Here is a 19,684-nt window from a genome sequence, read left to right on the forward strand (position 1 = left end):
GACAGAGGTGATGCCAGTGTATCTAGCTGTATCTGCTCCATAAACAAGCAGCCTACCAGGAAAGGGTCCTGTGTGATGGGGAAAGGCTTTTGTCTAAAATGTTCCAGTAGAAATAAACTAATTAATTAAAAGGCAGTCAAGCAGGTACCCTAGTTTTCACCGGTTTCTTGCTTGACCTACCTTCGCTGCGACAGGAGATACTGAGGGCCCCTAAACAAAACAACTAAGATTGGTTTGGGGGTAAGGAGGTGGTGAGTGCCGTTCAGACGTCAAACCCGAAAACGATGCCGCAGAGCTGCCAGCCCTCTCACGCGTCGCCTGATCTTGCCAGGCTGGCGGCTCTAAAACCGGCGCTCCTGCCTCACGTAGTTTTCGAATCCAGCTCGCGTGACGGGATCGACTAGCTTATCTTCCAACTCTAAGATCTTTTCATTGGCGGAGCTGGTGGTCCCATTTCTTCCTACCTTCTTCGTCCCTTCAACGACGCGGCCAAGAGGGAAAGCGGCGAGGAGGCGCAGGACGCACACCCGGCGCGACCTTCCGGCGCTAGGGCGGCCGCGAGCAGGCCGGAGGGTGGCCGGAGCGCCGACCGCCAATGGAGACGCGCTATTAGCATTCCGTTCCACGTGTTGCTTGTTGTGGGCGCCACAGGTTTCCCACCTGTGAGTCGCGCCGATGCTCTCCGCTGGGCGGAGCTGAGCTTCCCCCCGGCCGCTGAGGGAAGTAGCGACGGGCCGGGCCGGCCGCTGATAGGACCCGATCAGAGCTGTCCCCAAGCTCGACCCCTTTCGCAAACTCCGCCCTTCTCTTTCGGCGGCTCTGCTGGCTGGCTCGTAGGAAATAGTCGGGCGTGGAAGCTCGACGTGTCCGGAAAGGTGTCCGCTTGTTTGGCTCCAGACGCGTCAGCTTCGCGGCGGTGCCCTTCTGTTCAGTCCTGCGAAAGGTGCGCTCCGCCCGGGCACCATGCTCGACCCGTCCTCCAGCGAGGAAGAGTCCGACGAGGTGCTCGAGGAAGAGAGGCGGGACCTGTTGGGGGTGTCCGGCGGGAGCGGCCCCTCGAACAGCTCCCCGCGAGCCCTCCCGGCTGCTAGCCGGGACTCCGGACGCCAGGGCAGCGGTGGCGGCGTGGCGACCCGGCCCGTGAGCCCCAGCCCTTCGCTGCGGAGCGAAGGCAAAGAAGAGCAAGAGCGGTTCCAGGAAGAGGAGAGGGAGAAGCGGCTCCGGCTGCAGCTTTACGTCTTCATCGTGAGGTGCATCGCCTATCCGTTTAACGCCAAGCAGCCAACAGACATGGCCCGGCGGCAGCAGAAGGTGAGTCTTGTAGTCTCGCTTCGCTCTCTTCTCCGCGGCTTGTTTTACAGAGGGATACACGTCCGGTTGGCTTTTCCCTGCAAGATCACTCACAATCGTTTTCACCCGGGGGGGGGGGTGTCTGGAAAAGGAAACGCAGCGGTAACTGACCGGAGAAGGCTGGTTTGTGTCCATTGTTGCGTCGGATTTTCGTTGAAGCGCGGGGGGCAGAGGAGGGCATGTTCCTTTTGTGTGCCGAGTCCGGAAGAATTTTATTTTCAGGAACTTTTATGGTGGCTGGATCCGGCGATTGTAGCCCGGCGCAGGATCTCTTCCACTCGTCCTGTCGCCAAATCCCTTTCCGTGGTCCAACAATAGGCGTTTTGTGCGTGGTTCACTGACTCCTGAGGGAGCGGAGGAAAGTAAATTCCCCGTTGAGAAAAAAGCAGGCTCTGAGCTGGCGGATGGCACTGTTTCTTTTTCTTCTTCCCGCAACAGGTTGAGTTGCTCTTGATTAGTTAACTAAGCCAGGTGTCGCCGCGTTTGCAAGAACCCAGGCTAGTCCTCTCACGGCAGTTCCTGTCACTCGGTGGTTTCGGGGATAAATAGGCTCTTTTCAGAATAATCTTACATATTTGTCAGTAAGTCCCATGAGCTCGGTTGACAGGACCGGTATGGAGTGCAGAGGCTTGTTGAAAAAAAATAACACAAGATTCCTGTTTGATATGAAATGGGTAAGCTCCGGTTCCTGCACATATCTGCTCAAAAGTACAATATGCTGGCTGAATGCAATTGTGGAGAAGACTACAGAAACTATATTGTAGGTAATAATTGGGAATGAGGGGCAGTTGGTTCAACCTTCTTGGAATAGAGTTTTCCGTAAAGTAAGTTGTGCCAAAAATCATAAGCTAAGAATATTAGCTTTCATTTGGAATAGCCACATCTCGAAGTGGCATTTACTGGAATAACTCACCCCTTTTTTTTGCATGGAATTCCTAATTCCTCGAAATTCCTTTCTCCCCCCTGCTTTCCCCTTCATCCCATTTTTCTTGAAATAATTCCTTGTAGCGAACACAGTATTTGTCTTCTTAAAAAAGGCAGATCTGTTGGGCCAAAGCAATGGAATAGTAATGTTTAGAGCAATAGTCATTTGTTTAGTTTGGGTCCCCTGTAAAACATTTGATCAGTGAAACAAGCTCTTAACTTTCTAATGTAAGGGAACAAAATTCGTATTTGGAGAAGAATTTGGAAAAAAAAATTCTTAAAGATTTCTTAATAGCCACAAGTTAAAGGGCCTCTCTCTCTCTCTCTCTCTCTCTCTCTCTCTCTCTCTCTCTCTGTGTGTGTGTGTAAACTTTTATTTTATTATTCCCTGAACAACAACTAATGTATTCTTCAAAACTCTGGAACAGCAACATGATTTTGAAACCTTAATTTAAATTCTATTGCCTTTTTCTTACCTTCAATTTCATTTCTTCAAACTAAATTGAATTTTATTTGCTTTTTGGAGGCTAGACCCCAATGTAGCAGATGAGGTTGTGCAGGGCAGGGGGAGGACATGAAGAAGCACACTTAGAAAATACTATGTTAGATTGATTGTTCACTCTGAATATTTTACACACAAATGCCACTCATTCTCTGGTATCTCGAAGAGAGGGTATAAACAAGTTTGGACAGATGCCACCAGACAAGCTATACAATATGAAAGGGACTTTATGTAAGAGAAGGTGCTGTACTAGACGATTGAAAAAAATCTATAAATTGTAGTCCCAACTACAATTTGAAGGTTGTTTTAAAGTTCATAAAAGTAACCTTTCTCTAGCTTTTTGACTGTGTTATTAACATATCAAAATTATCCCATAGGTTCCAAACAAGGTCTTCCCAAGAGTCCAATTCGGCCCAGGTATTATTTTTTATGATAGCCCAATATTTGATTCTGAACCAATCTCAAATTCTTTATTTCATGTCAAGAAAATATTAATCCAAGAAAGCAGGAAAGATAACTCTAAAAGTGCTGTACATATTAATAATCTCCAGGCTTGATTATTGAAGTATGCTCTGTTGAAGGCTGCTTTGTCTCCAGTCTGGAAATTTCAGTTGGTACAAAACTTGACAACCAGAGTGGTCTCAGGAAGAACCCAGAGAGGCCAATATAGTTAGTGCTTAAAGTATTGCACTAGCTAACAATTTCTTTCTTGGCAAAATAAAAAGTGCTGATCATTACTTGTAGAGGGAAACCTGGTTTAAGCCCAGGCTATTTGAGAATGCTTCCTTCTCTCTGAATCTGGACATTGACAGTGATCATCTCAAGAGGTTGGTGTATGTGCTGGATCATATCTGATGGTGGCTGTGATTGAGTTTTCTGTCGCCGCTCTAGCTCTTTGCAGTACACTCCCTGCAGAGATGAATGATGTGACATCTCAATTAGATTTTGTTTAAAACCCTTCAATCCTGTAGGACTTTTTAACTGCTGATTTTAAGTTCTAATTTTAAGAATAAATTCCATTTGCATTTAATTTTTATTCAACTGTTTTAAGAATTTCATTTTTTTATTTTAAAAAGAGATTTTGTTAGTGGTGTAATAAATCAAATAATGCAATTTCATTTTCAGAGTAATTAAAACTCTTTGTTGGGTGGAAAAAGTTTCACACTTTAGCTCAGAATAAATAATACCTGTAATTTGGGAACAAAGATTTTTATATTCCCTAATCAATGAACTCAAATCTAATTAGCCTTGGGCACTTATATTTGTCCTGGCTATATTGATATTTGTCTTGAAATAAAATTGTATCTATTGCAGAAACTTGTCTTTAGCTAAAATCTTGTTTATATGCTAGTATAGGGATGCATATTTTTATATTCTTCAAATTCTATTTTCTCAGAACAATTGAAAATATTTTCTCTTACGCCAGGTGCAGGTTCATTTAAAGGGCTTTAAGAACTATCATACTGGAATCCAGCAGTTTTGAAAGGATAAATAGGCACATTATTTATTCATCAAATTTATTTAGATTTCCAGCTCTCAAAAGAATGAATCTGGGTGGCATACAACAAGACTATAAAACAGTTAACATATAAAAATAGTTATTTAAAAAAATCACAAATGCTAAGTAAGGAAGCAGATGTTAACAATAATGGAACCTCGCTTGTCCTTAAAGGCAGTGGTGTGCTTCAGCTGGTTCGCACCACTTCGGCAGAACCGGTAGCTAATTTTTTGTTGCCCAGGCCCAGAACAGACTTCGAGCAGCAGCATCCACACAGAGAACCGGTTGTTCACATATTTGTATCCCACCACTGCTTAAAGGTCTCCAAGCCTGATGACATCACCAGGTTTTAATGGTTTTATGCAAAAACAATATATATATTCAGCTCTAATGGGAACATTTTGTTCCTGTACAACATACTAATCACTTTAATATAAAAGGATCCAGTGCATAGCTACATTAGAAGAGATATATTACTTATCTATAATATGCAAAACATCTTATGAAATAACTGAATATCTTTTTTTCTGAAATACATGCATTATTTGGACTTTAGCATTATAAAAGTGAAATTGTAAAGTTGGTGATAAATGATTTGAACCATTTCTAATCCTACAGTCTTTCCTCAATATTATAAATGTTCAGTCCTGCTTAAAATTGAAAGGTTATCCTTGGTCCATCTGTAATGTATGTCCACAGTGGCATGATATCAAAACTTGTTTTTTGATTTCACTTCTGATTAGGTGAGCAATTGATCATGGTGTCCTTATTTTTTTAAAAAAAACAACATCAGAATATAGCTGGCTTGATAATGACTTGACCTTTTGTTTGAGTATCAGCACTATATTTCAATTTCTAGTGCTAGAATTGAGGCCTGACCTAGACTCTGTGAATGATAAAAGAGGTGGCTCTGTCATAAGAGAAGGCATTTCTTTTTTTCTTGGCATAATAGCTCTCCAAGTAAAGGATCAAGAATAGAAGAGCCTATACACACATGCAGGTTGGAAATTTGCAGAAACAATTTTGGAGTGTAGAATATTTAGACAAGTATTTTTCAACCTTGGGAATTTTAAGATGTGTGGACTTCAATTTCCAGAATTTTCCAGCCTGCGTAGTTGGCTGAAGATTTCTGGTAATTGAAGTCCACACATCTCAACATTTCCAAAGTTGAGAAACCCTGGTTTTGACTTTAGTACATGGGAACATTTTTTCTTGGATTACACATGACATTGCTGATGGGTGTCTGATATGCTTGTCTGTTTCCTTCTTCAATCCCAAATGCAGAGCAACTGCATAATTTGCACAAGATTGGCAACAAGTACAGTGTATATTCTATGGGAGATGCACATTTAAGCCAAACAGTAATAACATCAAAGTGAACTTTTTCTCCAGAGTGTTCTGATCAGAGATAGCATCGACCATAATTGATTGGTGAAGAAGCTCCAAGATTGGATTTCAGTGCATACATTAACTGGGATCACAAAGGCCATCTTTGAACAGGACTCCATGTCATTTATAGTCATATATACTAAAATATAATTTTTGCAGTAACTTATTGTTAAAGCAATGCTTTCATGATTAGTGTTAGGGTTAAGATTCTACTTCATAACAGACTGACAACATGTTGACTTTCTTCGGAAGTTATATTCAGGGGGATACCCTGTAATAGTCCATTTGGGAGCTATTAGAATGGGAATAACTGAAGTTAGGGTATCACCATACTACAAAATAGAAGCTAGCACTCTACATTTGGACATTGAAAAAGCATCTGCCTTTAGTTTACAGATTTGACTCCAGGAGGACAAGTTCTGAACTTGTTACTTTAACGGGATTGCAGTTTCATCCAGAACAAAGCATTTTCTGAATTCCTAACTAAAAATCACTAATCAATAGCTTAAATTTACTGACACTCAGCCCATCACAGTTTTGTTCTATACAGTATTAACCTTGTGAACTCTAAAGCTTCCTCCTTCCATTATGTATTCAAGATGGACAGTGATTAATATTTATATGTTACTTATATGTAAGGGTGTAGGTCTATATATATATGTTGTATATAGTATGTTTAAATGTGTGTTGTATGTGTACACTTTGAGAGCAAGCAACTAAATTTCATTTTTAATGTGTGCCGTTGTGCCCACAGTAAAAAATGACAATAAAGGTTATCTAATCTAATCTAAATGTTCCAAAATAGCCTTCAGACACCTTCATAGACTGTCCTGATTCAGTAAAAATAGCTGAGTGACATCAAGATCTTGATAAGCCTTAATGGATTTATGTTAACATGGAACACTGGAATTAATAGAAGTATGGATTAGATTTTACATGTTGAACGTTGTTGATCTTGTGCTATGTTTCTTGCCAATATCACTTTTATTATATTGAACTTTTTCTTTCCTAGTTAGCTAAAACTGGTTTTAATTTTTTGTAGGCAGAATTACCCCTTCTCTTCCTTCTAAGCCAGGGGGTCTAGAGGCTGGCTAAAGTCTTCTGTTTATATTTTCTACAGTTGTTCATTGCTTGATAATATATTTACGAGAGCCAGTGTGGTGTGTGGCTAAGGATGTCAGATTATAAATTGGAAGACCATGAGTTCTAGTCCCACTTTAGGCAAAAAGTCAGTTGGGTGATCTTGGACTAATCACTTTCTCTCAGCCCTAGGAAAAGGAGGCAATGGCAAACCGCTTCTGAAGAACCTTGTCAAGAAAACTGCAAGGGCTTGTCCAGGCAGTCTCTGAGAATCAGACTTGATTGAGTAGAAGAAAAAATATTTACAACAATGTTCCAGTGGACTTTTAATTGAATCATATGCAGTCAAATGGAAAAACTGGAAAATAGGGTAAAATACTGAAAAAAATGCTGCTGTAAAATATTTGTCTTTTCAAATAAGATAAAGCTGAATTTAATACATGTAATATTCAAATTATTATCCAGTACAGGATGCAGCAATAGAAACTCAGGTAGGTGGTAGCTCTTATCTCTTTTTACTCAATAAAACTAAGAGTTGGATTAGAGTTTGATTAGTACTCGGAAAAGAGCCTAATGCTGAGAAAGATTGAAGGCAACAGAAGAAGGGGACCACAGAGAATAAGGTGGCTGGATGGAGTCACTGAAGCAGTAGGTGTGAGCTTAAATGGACTCCAGAAGATGGTAGAGGACAGGAAGACCTGGAGGAACATTGTCCATGGGGTCGCGATGGGTCGGACACGACTTCGCAACTAACAACAACAACAAAGTACTCAGAGGAAAGGTCAACCTGGAAACCCAAGTTATATGCTAAGATTGAAAAACCAGCTGAATAGTGAGACTAGCAGACCATTCCTATATTATTGCTGAGAAATGTATGTATAGATGTTCATGAAGGCATCAAGAGCTGAGCATAGCACAAGGAAGACATGACATAATTACAGACTAATTTCTCAGGTTTCTCTATAGTTCACTGTTTTCAGTGTTTCAAATTTTAATTTGTTGCTTCTTCTTACAACTATTGAAAAGTGTTTCTATCTAAGACTCTTTTTGTTAATTGTCCAGAATTTGTTAATTCTGTTTTCTCGGGGTAATGGTGGTGGTGAAGAAGGGTTGTGTTACTTTTCAGATGGCAATAAATAAAGCTTGTTTATGTTTTATCATAGGCATCAATTAGCAGATTTATTTCAAGTACATGGGGTATCATTCCAGCTACAAAACTAAGATATTTATATTTTGACAATGTCCTTGGGCACTTATATAAGAATAAATTATACTAAATAGTTTATGCAGCTGCTTAGAATTCTATTATGCATTCCTCTTGGGATATTTTTACTCTGAAAGATTATGTAAAATATTGAAGTAAATGAATAAATATGACAAAGAGTACACTTGTATATAATTAGCCACAAACCAACCTATTTGTTATGTTTGAATCCTCAATCATGTAGAGAGCTACCATGGATAGAAGACACTCTGCTCTAGAGAAGGTTGTCCTCAATACAGGAAAGACAAACTAAAAATAATGGAATTAACATGCTAGTTCTTGTAGTCTATTGCTACTTACCTAAAGAAATCCAAAATTACCACATTTTCTTCAGTTTATAAAGTTTCAGTTACATTGGCTTGAACAGAGCTGGAATTCCTTCTGCAGATAGTTCCATAATGACTTCTACAGTAGGACTTGCATATAGATAATTGTACTAAATGAGTGACTGCCTTCCAGGAAGTATTTGTCATTTGAGTATTTTAGCACTACCTGATTTTGAATGTGTGGTTGGGGTTTTCTATTGTGTTGAATGGAAGACTTCTTCTTTAGGTAGAGGCCTTTGAGTTAGAAAGCAAGAGAAATGTGCAAAGCTAGGCTTATCCCTTTCATTATGTCCTATATTTTGCCAGCATTCCTCACATTTATTATACATTTGTTCCTAATTGTGCTGCATTTAATATATCATTGACACATTCTCTCAAAAAGGAAGGAATATCTATTAGATGATATTCTGAGAATAAGCAAGTTTTTCTCTTCTTCAAACAGACACCTTGCATCTCAGCCATTCTTTGCCCTCCAAATCCCATCCAACCCTTTTTTATTTAATAACATCTATAGATTGTACCTCACCAAGGGAAAATAATGTCAGTAAATACACCTGCTTCCTTGCACAATGGTTTTGTAAGCAATTCTTGCTGTCTGAATAGAAATATGATTCTTTGAACAAGGAGTTTTTAACTCATCAAATAATTTTTCTAACATTGACACCATTTCCTGAAGGAAATGAGCACCCCACTGAAGTAGGCATGGACTCACAGGAATCTGAAATGCCCTTTCACAGCACCAGAATACAACTTGATTCTTATTTCAACTTTCATATCCTTATTTTTATTAAAATAAGCAGGCTGATGTCTACCATATAAACCAAATTATTTTATATTCTGAGATCACTAACCCTCTGATACCATCCTGCACCTGTTAAATTTTGTATTGCTGCCTGGAGCTCTATACTCCATCCATCATCCATACTCAGCAAGAGTTGGACATGAGTGGGCTCAAATAATATTCTCAGGGAATCCCGGAGGAAATCTTACAGGTTTGCCAGCACACTCAGCCATTGGGAGTGTTTAAAACAATCTGTTTTCGAGTGTTTAAAATGACCCACCTCAGTTCCATGAAATGTTGATGTTGGTGGCCTTGCAGTAAACACAGATCAAGATTATGCCAAACCTTTAGCCACCAAGCACATTGGACTGCTGCATCTCTTCTCTCTCCACAAGGACTCTCAACAGTTTCCTTAGATATTACATCATGTGTCAAGGCCCTAGTAGTGTTTATCTTTTTAAAAAGAAAAGGGTTTATTTTATTGCTGGTAGTGACTGTCCTCTGCATCTGAAACTATTTGCTTATTCAGCATGTTCTGATCCTATGATCTGCCTAATAATCTTTATTAAAAAGGCCACAATTCTTAGCTATGTTGGTGCTCGATATTGGTAGACGTGAAATTTAATTTCTCCTTTATCCATCAGCTTCAAACCGATGGTGAAATACAGAGGAGAAATGCAATATCTTTTGGTGCTGTGTAAATTGCCAATAAGACAAATAGCCTGACCTTCTCTCTATGGTTGAATTTGCTGATAATAATTGAGTTCTTTCCTCAGTTCAGGTATCATTCTCTAGGCTATTTATGGCTACCAGATACTCTTTTTTTCTAAATATGTCCCTACCCTTGCCAGGGCTCCCTGTGTTTTTCCAGGAATCACAAATAATACATGCCACTTCAAGGAGCAACTTGATTGTTCCAAGGCTACCTACAAGCTGTCTTGTATATTTGGGGTGCCCCTAACCTTCAGTTTTTGTTGTGTCTCCTCTCCATGCAACCAATTAAGAAGCTGGATGCTAAGTTTATTTTGTGTAGTTACATAGATGAAATCTGCATCTCACAAACTGTAATGATATATTGGAATGACCTTGGGAGACAGGAGGAAGAGCCACAGAATAGACAACTAGCATGTAATATATGTCAAAAACCACAGAAGAAAGGAGGACATGGGAAACATTTTGGAAGGGACCATCCCTAGCTTTCAAGAGAATAAAAGAAAGAAGAGAGTAGTACTCTGAAACTTGCAAAATTGATGTTATCTCTTCAAGATAGTCCAAACAAGAAGTACAACAATGAATACTAGTTCTATTTTTATTGTAAGGTTACATTACCATAATCGTTCTAGCATATCTCAGAGTTTTACTCCTTTCCATTTACTCTCCAGAAAATGGAGTTCTTTCTGAAATGCTTCTCATGCCGTCAGTTTCTGTGAAGTGAGATACCTTTTGCATTTCAGTTGTCTAGTCTACAGCTCTTCCTCTTATGTCTCAGAGTCCTTCCCATGTACAATAATAGAAAGTCACAAAGAGACTCTAATGCTTTGTGTTCATTTAATGGTCATCCAGACCAGTTATGGTAGCTTTAGGCAACAAGAAAAGTAGACAACAGCTCTTCACAGTTCAGGTGATACTTACCATCTTGCAATTTTTGAATGCCTCTATGAACCTTTGGTTGGTTGGTTCTTGCTAAAAGCTTATAATGTGATTACATGTTTTTTTCTTTTGTGAATTGTTTGGTCGGTATTGAAGTGAAAGCCCTGCATCAGCCTAAAATAAAACATATCTTTGAAAGAATACTTTTTCTATTTGTATTGATAAAAGCTTGCCAAATGCCTTCTGTGGGACTACAACACTTTATTTTATGAGCTAGGTTTTGCTAATGAACTAATGCTAATTGTTTTGAAATGCAATGAGTGTTAATCCACTTTTCTTCCTTTGGATGCCAAATGAGGTCAGCTCTGCTCATAATTGGAAAGTAACAGATCTACCAAGAAAAATGGAGTTTTGAAATAGCAATTGACACAGAGCATTGGGCTAGTGATTTGTTTTATTTAAATAGCTTACATTTCAACTGACTTAATTCCTGCACCAATTATTTCTCATTTTATTTGGGAAGTAGTTTGCAAACAAAATATCTGGTTAATTTGAAAATTTATCTGTTATGACAAATGGTTATTTTTTCCTTCACTTAGGTATATTTGGGCTGGTCAATATTATATCATGCCTAACTTAAAGGGAAGCAGGTTCCACGAATTAACAAATCTACAACAGAATATAAGATGGTTTATTTCTGTTGATGAATACTGTGTTTAGCTTGTATTACAGAATTAACAACTTGTGTGTTGTTATTTTTGAGACCTGATAGAATACAAAATGTTAATTTACTTAAAAAATTAAAAGGAACCCCTGACTATAACCAATTCTGGGAGCTTTACATAATAAAAAATCAAAGCGATAAAATAAAAACATGATAACAGCAAGAGCTCACTTACTATTTTATATTAGGGCCTGAGAGAATAGCCAGCTTTTCATTGCGTTTTGGAATCTCAGAGAAAAGACACGTTCAAAGCTGCAATGGGTGACACGAGATGTGAGATGTGTCTGGATTTCTGCTCCCAGTTGTTTATTGTACACATCAGTCATTTTATTGTATAGGAGGCTATTTTTCACTAGAAGAGGAAAGACACTATCAGTCTAGTCCTATGATGGATTGTTCCATGGAAATGCCACTCCAGTTTTTGCCTCCATGGCGCCCTTTGGCGGTTTCAGGTATCTGCTCTCAATCTCTAATTAACTAGTTCCAAGGAGTTACCAAATGGGTTCACACATTGCACTGAATCATTATGTGATTTGCTTTGTTAAACAAACTGTGGCATTGTGTGGTACTTGAACCCCAGCTATTATCTAACTCATTTGGATGACAGCTTATAGTGAACATGGCTTCTTCTCCCTTGCATATTTTTTGTCCATGCACAAAGGGTTGGTTTTTTTTAAAAAAAAAAATAAAACATGGAGAAGATCCCTCACATATGTAGGTTTACAGCTCAGACATTTTATTTTCCCTTCTTCCTATTGTGAAAACAAAGCAATTCTATAGCTATTATGTGATGCACTGCTTCCAGCATGGATAGGGAATATGCAAACAATCTTTTGTTCCAGAAATCAGGTATCATGCTTAATGTTTGTGTGCTAAGGAAAATGATTAAATCTTTCAGAAAATACATTGTTTTCATCTTTCATGCCACATTGCCTCATAGTGCCTTTGTAGTAGGACGGCATTTACAGAATTTTGAATCTATTAGAGGTTTTTTTTACAGTGGATAAATCCATAATTGGATGTCCTGGGATATCATAGTCTTTAGAAAGGCCAGTTGGAAGCCTCTTCATGGTAATTCAATTCTTCATGCTTGCTTCATATGATAATCTCATCCGGATCTGTTTGTAGATTATGCAGCAATTAAATATTTTTTAAAAAATGCATCAAAAAGTGTGCTTCTTGACTTCCTAACGAATTAGAATCACAGAAAAACCTTTGAATAAAAATGGACTGATAGACAAGAAATAAGTTCCTATCCTGTCTCAGTTTCCCTCCCCCCCCACACACATAGTAAGAGTGGGATTAAGCTTGTTAATTTCATACAGCCAACCCCATAGTCATTCCCCAGGTCCCAACACTGCATGTGCAGTCCTTAGAGTCAGTTTCAAGCAACTTCTCTGACTACGTAGAGAAAGCAATGGGAGAAAGACTAGATGCAGTCTCTTTCACACCTAAGGTATAGGGACAATACTAGTAAGATGAACTAATGAACTCTGCTCGGGATGAGAGCAACTGCTGGTTCCAAGGCCTAACAAAAGCAACCATAACTCTCCATACTCCAGGCACACTAAAGGCAACTTAGCTTCAATGGGTTCAAAGCACAACAAAAGCAATATGACTCCTATAGGTTCAAGGCATGACTAAAGCAACTTGACTTCAGTGGGTGCAAGGCACGATGATGGCAACTTGACTTCGATGGGTGCAAAGCATAATGATGGCAACACAGTCACAATAAGTTCAAGACAATGAGTCACAGGCATTCACAGATGGACAGATTGCTGCATCTCTGCCTGGGTGTGTCTGAAACAGAACTTGTTTGGAAAGCAAAGTTAAGCCAGTGATGGAGGCTAGTGATAGGAATGCATTAATTGTCAAATTTCTGAGGTAGCTCAGGTACCAGATGACCAGATGAGCTAATTCTACTTTTTGGTAAGGCTACATTATATCCTGCAAGTCTGAAAGTACAAGTCTCGCACCATCTCCTTTACAGCCCAAGAAGCTAAAGAGAATCCCATCTGAGCCTCTCATTCTGCCACTATCCAGCCGCAGACTATGCCCTCTCTTATCTCCCTATTCCCTAAGCAGCATTTTTCCTCACATCTTCCCACATATCATTTCAATCACAAAGTGGAGCAACAGCAGCATGGATCAAGATAGAAGATAGTCTAGATCAGCTTAGAAGTAAGCTATTATTTTTAATTGATTTTTTTTATCCTGCAACAATTGCACATCTCTCAGCGGTACACAACTATAAAACATATTCGGAACAGAAATATAGGAAAAACCCATATGAAACCCCTATGATATGGGTAACATAGAAATCACAGCTCACATTCTTTTGTATTGCCAGTTCTACAGGGACATTTGCCACCAGTTGATTACCCCTCTTTTATTTAAATTTTCAGGGCACTCTGATAGCTTTTATTATTAAAAAATCAAGATAAATTTATTTCTCTAAAAGTAGCAAAATTTTTGCTACATTATGTGTAACCTTGCCCACAAATGGTTACTAACAGTGTTCGTTGTTAGGAAATAATTTGTTCATTGTATTGATTGTTCTTTTATTGGATGGGTCAATTCTCTCTGAAGAGCTGCTAGAATATTTGAAATAAGAATTAGATTGTCTGTATATACCTTCAGGTTTTGGATATAAGCTGTGATATTAATTCTTCAAAGGAAAAGGACAAGGAACGAGGCAAGAACATAGAATTTAGTTTGATACTAAAGACATAGACCAGGAGCAGACAAACTTTTGATGGCTATGGAGCTGCAATATTTTAAAAAATTACTACTTTGAGTGCGAGACGGTGGCAATCAAACAAAACAATAATGTGGAATCATGCAAGTGGCAAGTTTAAGGTTTCTTGGGAATTATATTTTGGGGGGAATTAATTTTTTGTTGTGTTAAGCTTGATACACTTGCACAATAAAGTTTTAATTTTTTTTTTCATCCAAACAATGGTGACATGTCAGAATGCTACTGAAATTCCATCCAGTTTCTGTGGACTTGCCAAACGAAGTTCCATCAATTGCAGTGCCTCTATCCTTTTTGACATCCTTCACATCTGCTAGATTACAACTCCCATACTCCAGACCCATGGCAGATTACTTATGGATCATGAAACCTTATTGATTGATCTGTTACTGTCATCACCAAATGGAAAACGTTCTAGCACATACATGATGGTATTGTTTTCTTTATTCCCAGCTTTTTCAGAAAAGGTTTGATTCTAAGAGAGAAATTTAATCTTTGGGGGGGAAAAAGTACCAGTGCTAATTCAGGTATACTTTTGGAATATTACCCCTAATTTTGATCACTTGAGGAACACACATAGCTAAAACACTATCTGAATGTCAAGAATAATTTCCTGATTTTCACTTATGTGAGCACTTTTGTTCCTTTTTATTGTGTAAATTCAAAGCAAGTGCAACCTGGGAAAAATATAATTGTATAATAAAAAATAGACAGATGCTAGTAGCTTGTTTATAGCTGCTGATTTGAGGAAGAATTTGAAATTTGCATTGGAAAGTTTTTCTATTTTAGTGTTATTTAAGTGTTGAATACATTTGTGCATTTTGTACTGTAGTGCTCAGTTTCATAGCTGCAGGAACCAATAACCAGAACCTAGGTCCTAAGATCTTACTTTCTCATAAAACGAGACACAGTTAGTCAATGCAGAGACCTTGAATTCTGCTCCCAGGAAGCTTAACTTCATGGCATCTTCTCATTTACAAAGCTATGCTGAATCAATTTTTTAAAATTAAATGTTAACACTGAGTTTTTATAAAACTACCTAATATAACTTATTGCCAAGCAAACCCGACTTCCTTGTTGGTATTCTTACTCCTTAAAGAAAACAGTCAGGGATTTAGGAAGCGGAAACAAATTATTTTTTACGCAGAAATTGTATCACACGTTTGGCTGACTGACAGCCTGAAGAATGGATTTTGAAATGTCCTAAATCCCAATGTGATGCCTTTTTTCATTCTCATTTTTATTTTGGCACCTTCCAGTCAGTATTAACTCCTGGCACCTGCCTAGATAGGTCCTTGCAGTTTTCTTGCTAGTCTTTCAGAAGTTGTTTGCCATTTAGTTCTAGTAAGGATGAGAGAGAATGACTGCCTAAGGTCACTGTATTGGCTTTGCCCCTAAAGTGGGACTAGAACTCCCAGATTCTAACCTGGTGCCTTAACTTCTACACCAAACTGGCTGTCTTTTTTACATTTTTTTTAAAAAATAACTTTTCAATAGTGGCAATTCCACATGCTTCCTTGAGAATAGTTGCATTACTAGCCATTCCATTGCAAAGTGTAGTGATATTTATGCTTTCATGAATCAGGAGCATAATTCAAATTGTTAATACATACTACAGAATATAGTTTTGGCTGTGCAGCCACATTTTTTAAAAAAAATTGCTAGGAAGTTCTTAGATAAAAGTTTAAAACAGGAAAGAAACTATTGTCTGATTTATCTAAGGTATTTGAAGAATGTTGCAAGTAACTATATTAATATAAACTGTGTAATTAGGAGATGCTGTGGTATGGATCAGATTCTCAGCAATTTTCAGAACTGTCCTTTTTTAATAGTTTTGTTTTACATGTAAAGAGAAAAAAAAAGATAACTAAAAGTGTATAACGAAACACAAATTAATTACCCTGTCTTAATAAAGCTAACCTTATATTACATTATATATTTGTGTAATGGAATACAATTGAGCTAATTTAATTCCTAATTCCCCCCCCCCCCGTTAAATACGTTAATATATGCAGTCCAAATATGTAAATAATCTTCTGGTTAAGATTCTCAGTGGTAAAATGCTTGTTTGAATATTGAAAGAGAGGTAGAATTATAATTTTCAGGATATAATAACAAGAATCAGTTGTTGAGATGAGTTTTATAGAAATCAAATAAATAGGTATTAATTGGTCTAAAAAGGATCTGATGTCTTTAGTCTTTAGTAAATTGTCAAAGCTTTCTCTCTGAGTAACATTGATTATTTTTTTCCTGTTACATAAAGCATGAATTCATTTTCTTTTTTCTTAGAGCTATCAAGCTGACAAAGACTATGTCTATAAATTTGCATATTATAGCCTTTTAGTCTTTCATGTAACTGTCATTCCTTTATATACAATTTTACTTTACATCACACTATTATCATTCTTATAGTTACAATATTAATATGAAAGATAGTTTTATCTGTAGATTTTAGTGATGTAGTGATTTTACATTTCACATTACAGTAACCATTTTTATCTATCCCATAGATTTTATCCCATAATTTTATACAAATAATGCAAATCTCTACTGTTGTCTTTATAAAATTAATCTGACAGTCGTGACGGTCATTGCCACCACAATTTTGTAGTCAGTATAGCCAATTTTAGTAGCATATAAATTGGATCACAACAGCTGATTGTTTTTTTTTAATTCTTGAACATTGTGTTGTGTGATAAGGGGTCATGCTGGTCAGTAACTGTAATGATATATGGGAATGGAGGAGAGGCTGCTTAGGGGATGGTCTCATAAGAGAGAGACAATGACTGCACCCTTTCCTTTCTTGAGTAGAAAAGCCAACTGTCTTTCTGCCTTCCCTCTAGAACAGGGATTCTCAACCTGTGGGTCGGGACCCCATTTGGGGTTGAACGACCATTTCACGGGGGTCGCCAAACAACGCAGTCCGCCATTTTTTTCCCCTTTTCCTTAGCTGTGCTACTCCCTTTTATTCTATTGGCTTTTGAAAGCCAATAGAATAGACTCTCTTGAATAGAGTCTAATTCTATTGGCTTTCAAAAGCCAATAGGAATTGTCCAGGCTGTCTCTGCCCTGCTGAGCCCGCCAAAAGTCCCATTCTGCAAACAGTGCTGCACCAGTTGAGTAGTCCTCGACTTACGACTGGTTGAGTAGTCCTCGACTTACGACCGGTTGGGGGTCGCGGCATTAAAAAGGTTGAGAACCCCTGCTCTAGAACACCTTCATAAGGAATGGGGGATGACTTGGAGAATGCAGGATTAGCAAAATAATTTTGAGGATTAGAGGCTTTGTTCATGTTCAGAAGAGACAAATGTGTTTGGCACCAATTAAGTGTGATACAGTAGTTTCCTAGATGGAAGGGATTCTCATTGAGACTTGTTTTTGTTTTTTTTCTTGGTGTTACATAAGTAAATAAGCAACAAACTGTTACCATGGGCAGAAGAAATGTCCCCAGAATCCCAGTCTTCCCCTTCTCTCAATTAAGTTAATCTATGCTCCAGGTGTATGCTTGCTTTAACACCAAGCCAGAAAACAAACAGCTTGCATTATGGCTTTATGTAATACATGAACCTAGTTTTTAGGCCCATTATATTTAATTCAGCTTTGATTATTTAAAACTGACATTCATCATAAGGAGCAAGTTCCAGTAATTTGTAGGATTATATCATAGGTAACCTTCCAGAATTTCATAAACGATTTCAGTAATTCTATGTAATATTATGGTGTTCACATTTACTACAATTAGCTATAGTAAATAATTCTGAATTCTGGTCCTGTTTGTGCCTTGTTCATTGGCAAATGTTAATACACCTACCTATCACATTATCCCTTTCTATAATAAGCAACATTATGCTAAGCACAGAAAAATAGTAAGAAATAGTAAACAAAAGAAATTAAAGAGACATGAAAAAGGAAGACGAAAATAAAATCAGGCAAAATTATTCAGCACACTATTCCACTCAATACCATTCTATCCTTGTGAACGATCCTTATTTCTACCATGTCCATCATCTGGATCATACATTGAGTTATGTTTTTAGCTGTCTCATCTTTCATTTTTAGGATCTTATCTACTCCTTCCAGCCACCACTTTGTGTTTCCCTTCTTCTCTACCTCATTTATTCTGCTCTCTTACATTTTGTTTGTTGTTTGATTCTCATTAGTTCTCTCTTGTGTATATACATGTGTGTGCCTTTGACTCAGTCTTGATTCCTGCCACCTGCCTGGATTAGTTCCTGCAATTTTCTTGGCAACTTTTGCAGAAGTGGTTTGCCATTCCCTTTTTCATAGGGCTGGGGAGAGAGTGACTGTCCAGTCACTCAGCTGGCTTGGTGCTTAACATGGGACTAGAACTCATGGTTTTCTAGTTTCTAACTTTGTAATTTAACCACTACACCAAATTAGATATCATGGTATAGTGATTGAGGTGTTGGACTAAAAATCATTCCATTTTATATGAGCAAACCACAATTCTTTCATACTGATAATACACTTTTGTATCCAGTGTACATTAATTTATCATCCAATAATTCTTACTGCTTCTTATTTTGTGGCTCCATTAAGGACACGCTGCATTTAATTTACTTTTATATTTTTTCTGCCATACCCAACTTTCACATTTGTATAACAAAAGTGATACATACATAGATAGATAGATAGATAGATAGATAGATAGATAGATAGATAGTTAGATAGATAGAGCCACTTTGTTTCTTTCTAAAAACATTTGATTTCTATCAAGAGCTCACTTAGTAGCCTTTACTTTTCTACATGCATTTGCCCATCCTAAAATTTCTCCAGTGTTGCAGTCTTTTGCATACAACTTCATCAAAATGCTCTAATTTTTTCTCCATTTATTTAAAACTTGCAGTTTTGCTTTATTTTCCCTTTAACACAGCTAACCTGTTTTTGAGACATTCATTTTCAGATTTCTACTCCTTGCTGCACTATACATTATATTTAATATTCCCTGCAAATCATTTGGCTTCTTAGCCTAGAACACACTATTGTTTGCATGCAAAAGTATATATGCACATTCACATCCTTCTAATGACTGAATCATTCCATATATATTTATTTGTAAATGAGGGGGCACAATGGCTCAACAGTTAAAGATGCTGAGCTTGTCACCTCTAAAGCTGAAAGCCCAGGTTCAAGACCCAAGTGCCGTGTGACGGAGTGAGCTTCCATTACTTGTCCTAGCTCCAGCCAACCTAGCAGTTTGAAAGCATGCAAATGCAAGTAGATAAGATACCACTTCAGTGGGAAGGTAACAGCATTCAGTGCATCTCAGCATTTAGTCATGCTGGCCACATGACCACGGCAGTGTCTTTGGACAATGCTGGCTCCCTTGGCTAAGAAACAGAGATCAGCACCATCCCCTAAAGTTGGATACAACTGGATGGGGGAAACCTTTACCTTTTATCTATAAATATATTAAACACACAAATGCTATGATAGATTTATGTTTGTTGTTTATGATAGAAATGGTCCTGCAATCCAAA

At 38.0% G+C, this 19,684-nt stretch overlaps 1 protein-coding gene across 9 annotated transcripts in view; it reads left to right on the plus strand.

Annotated features, from left to right (window-relative positions):
- Positions 1 to 818: 818 nt before the first annotated feature.
- CADPS2 (calcium dependent secretion activator 2) overlaps positions 819 to 19,684 on the plus strand; it is a 387,552-nt gene continuing 368,686 nt past the window's right edge. For all 9 annotated transcript variants that reach the window (XM_039328305.1, XM_039328306.1, XM_039328308.1 and 6 more), the window contains exon 1: positions 819 to 1,311. In XM_039328305.1, coding sequence (XP_039184239.1) covers positions 964 to 1,311 — 348 coding nt within the window. In that variant the 5' untranslated portion in view covers positions 819 to 963. The remainder of the gene's footprint in view (positions 1,312 to 19,684) is intronic.

The sequence above is a fragment of the Crotalus tigris genome, unplaced genomic scaffold (genome assembly GCF_016545835.1).
Source record: "Crotalus tigris isolate CLP2741 ecotype Arizona unplaced genomic scaffold, ASM1654583v1 scf7180000024375.2447938, whole genome shotgun sequence".
NCBI lineage: Eukaryota > Metazoa > Chordata > Lepidosauria > Squamata > Viperidae > Crotalus > Crotalus tigris.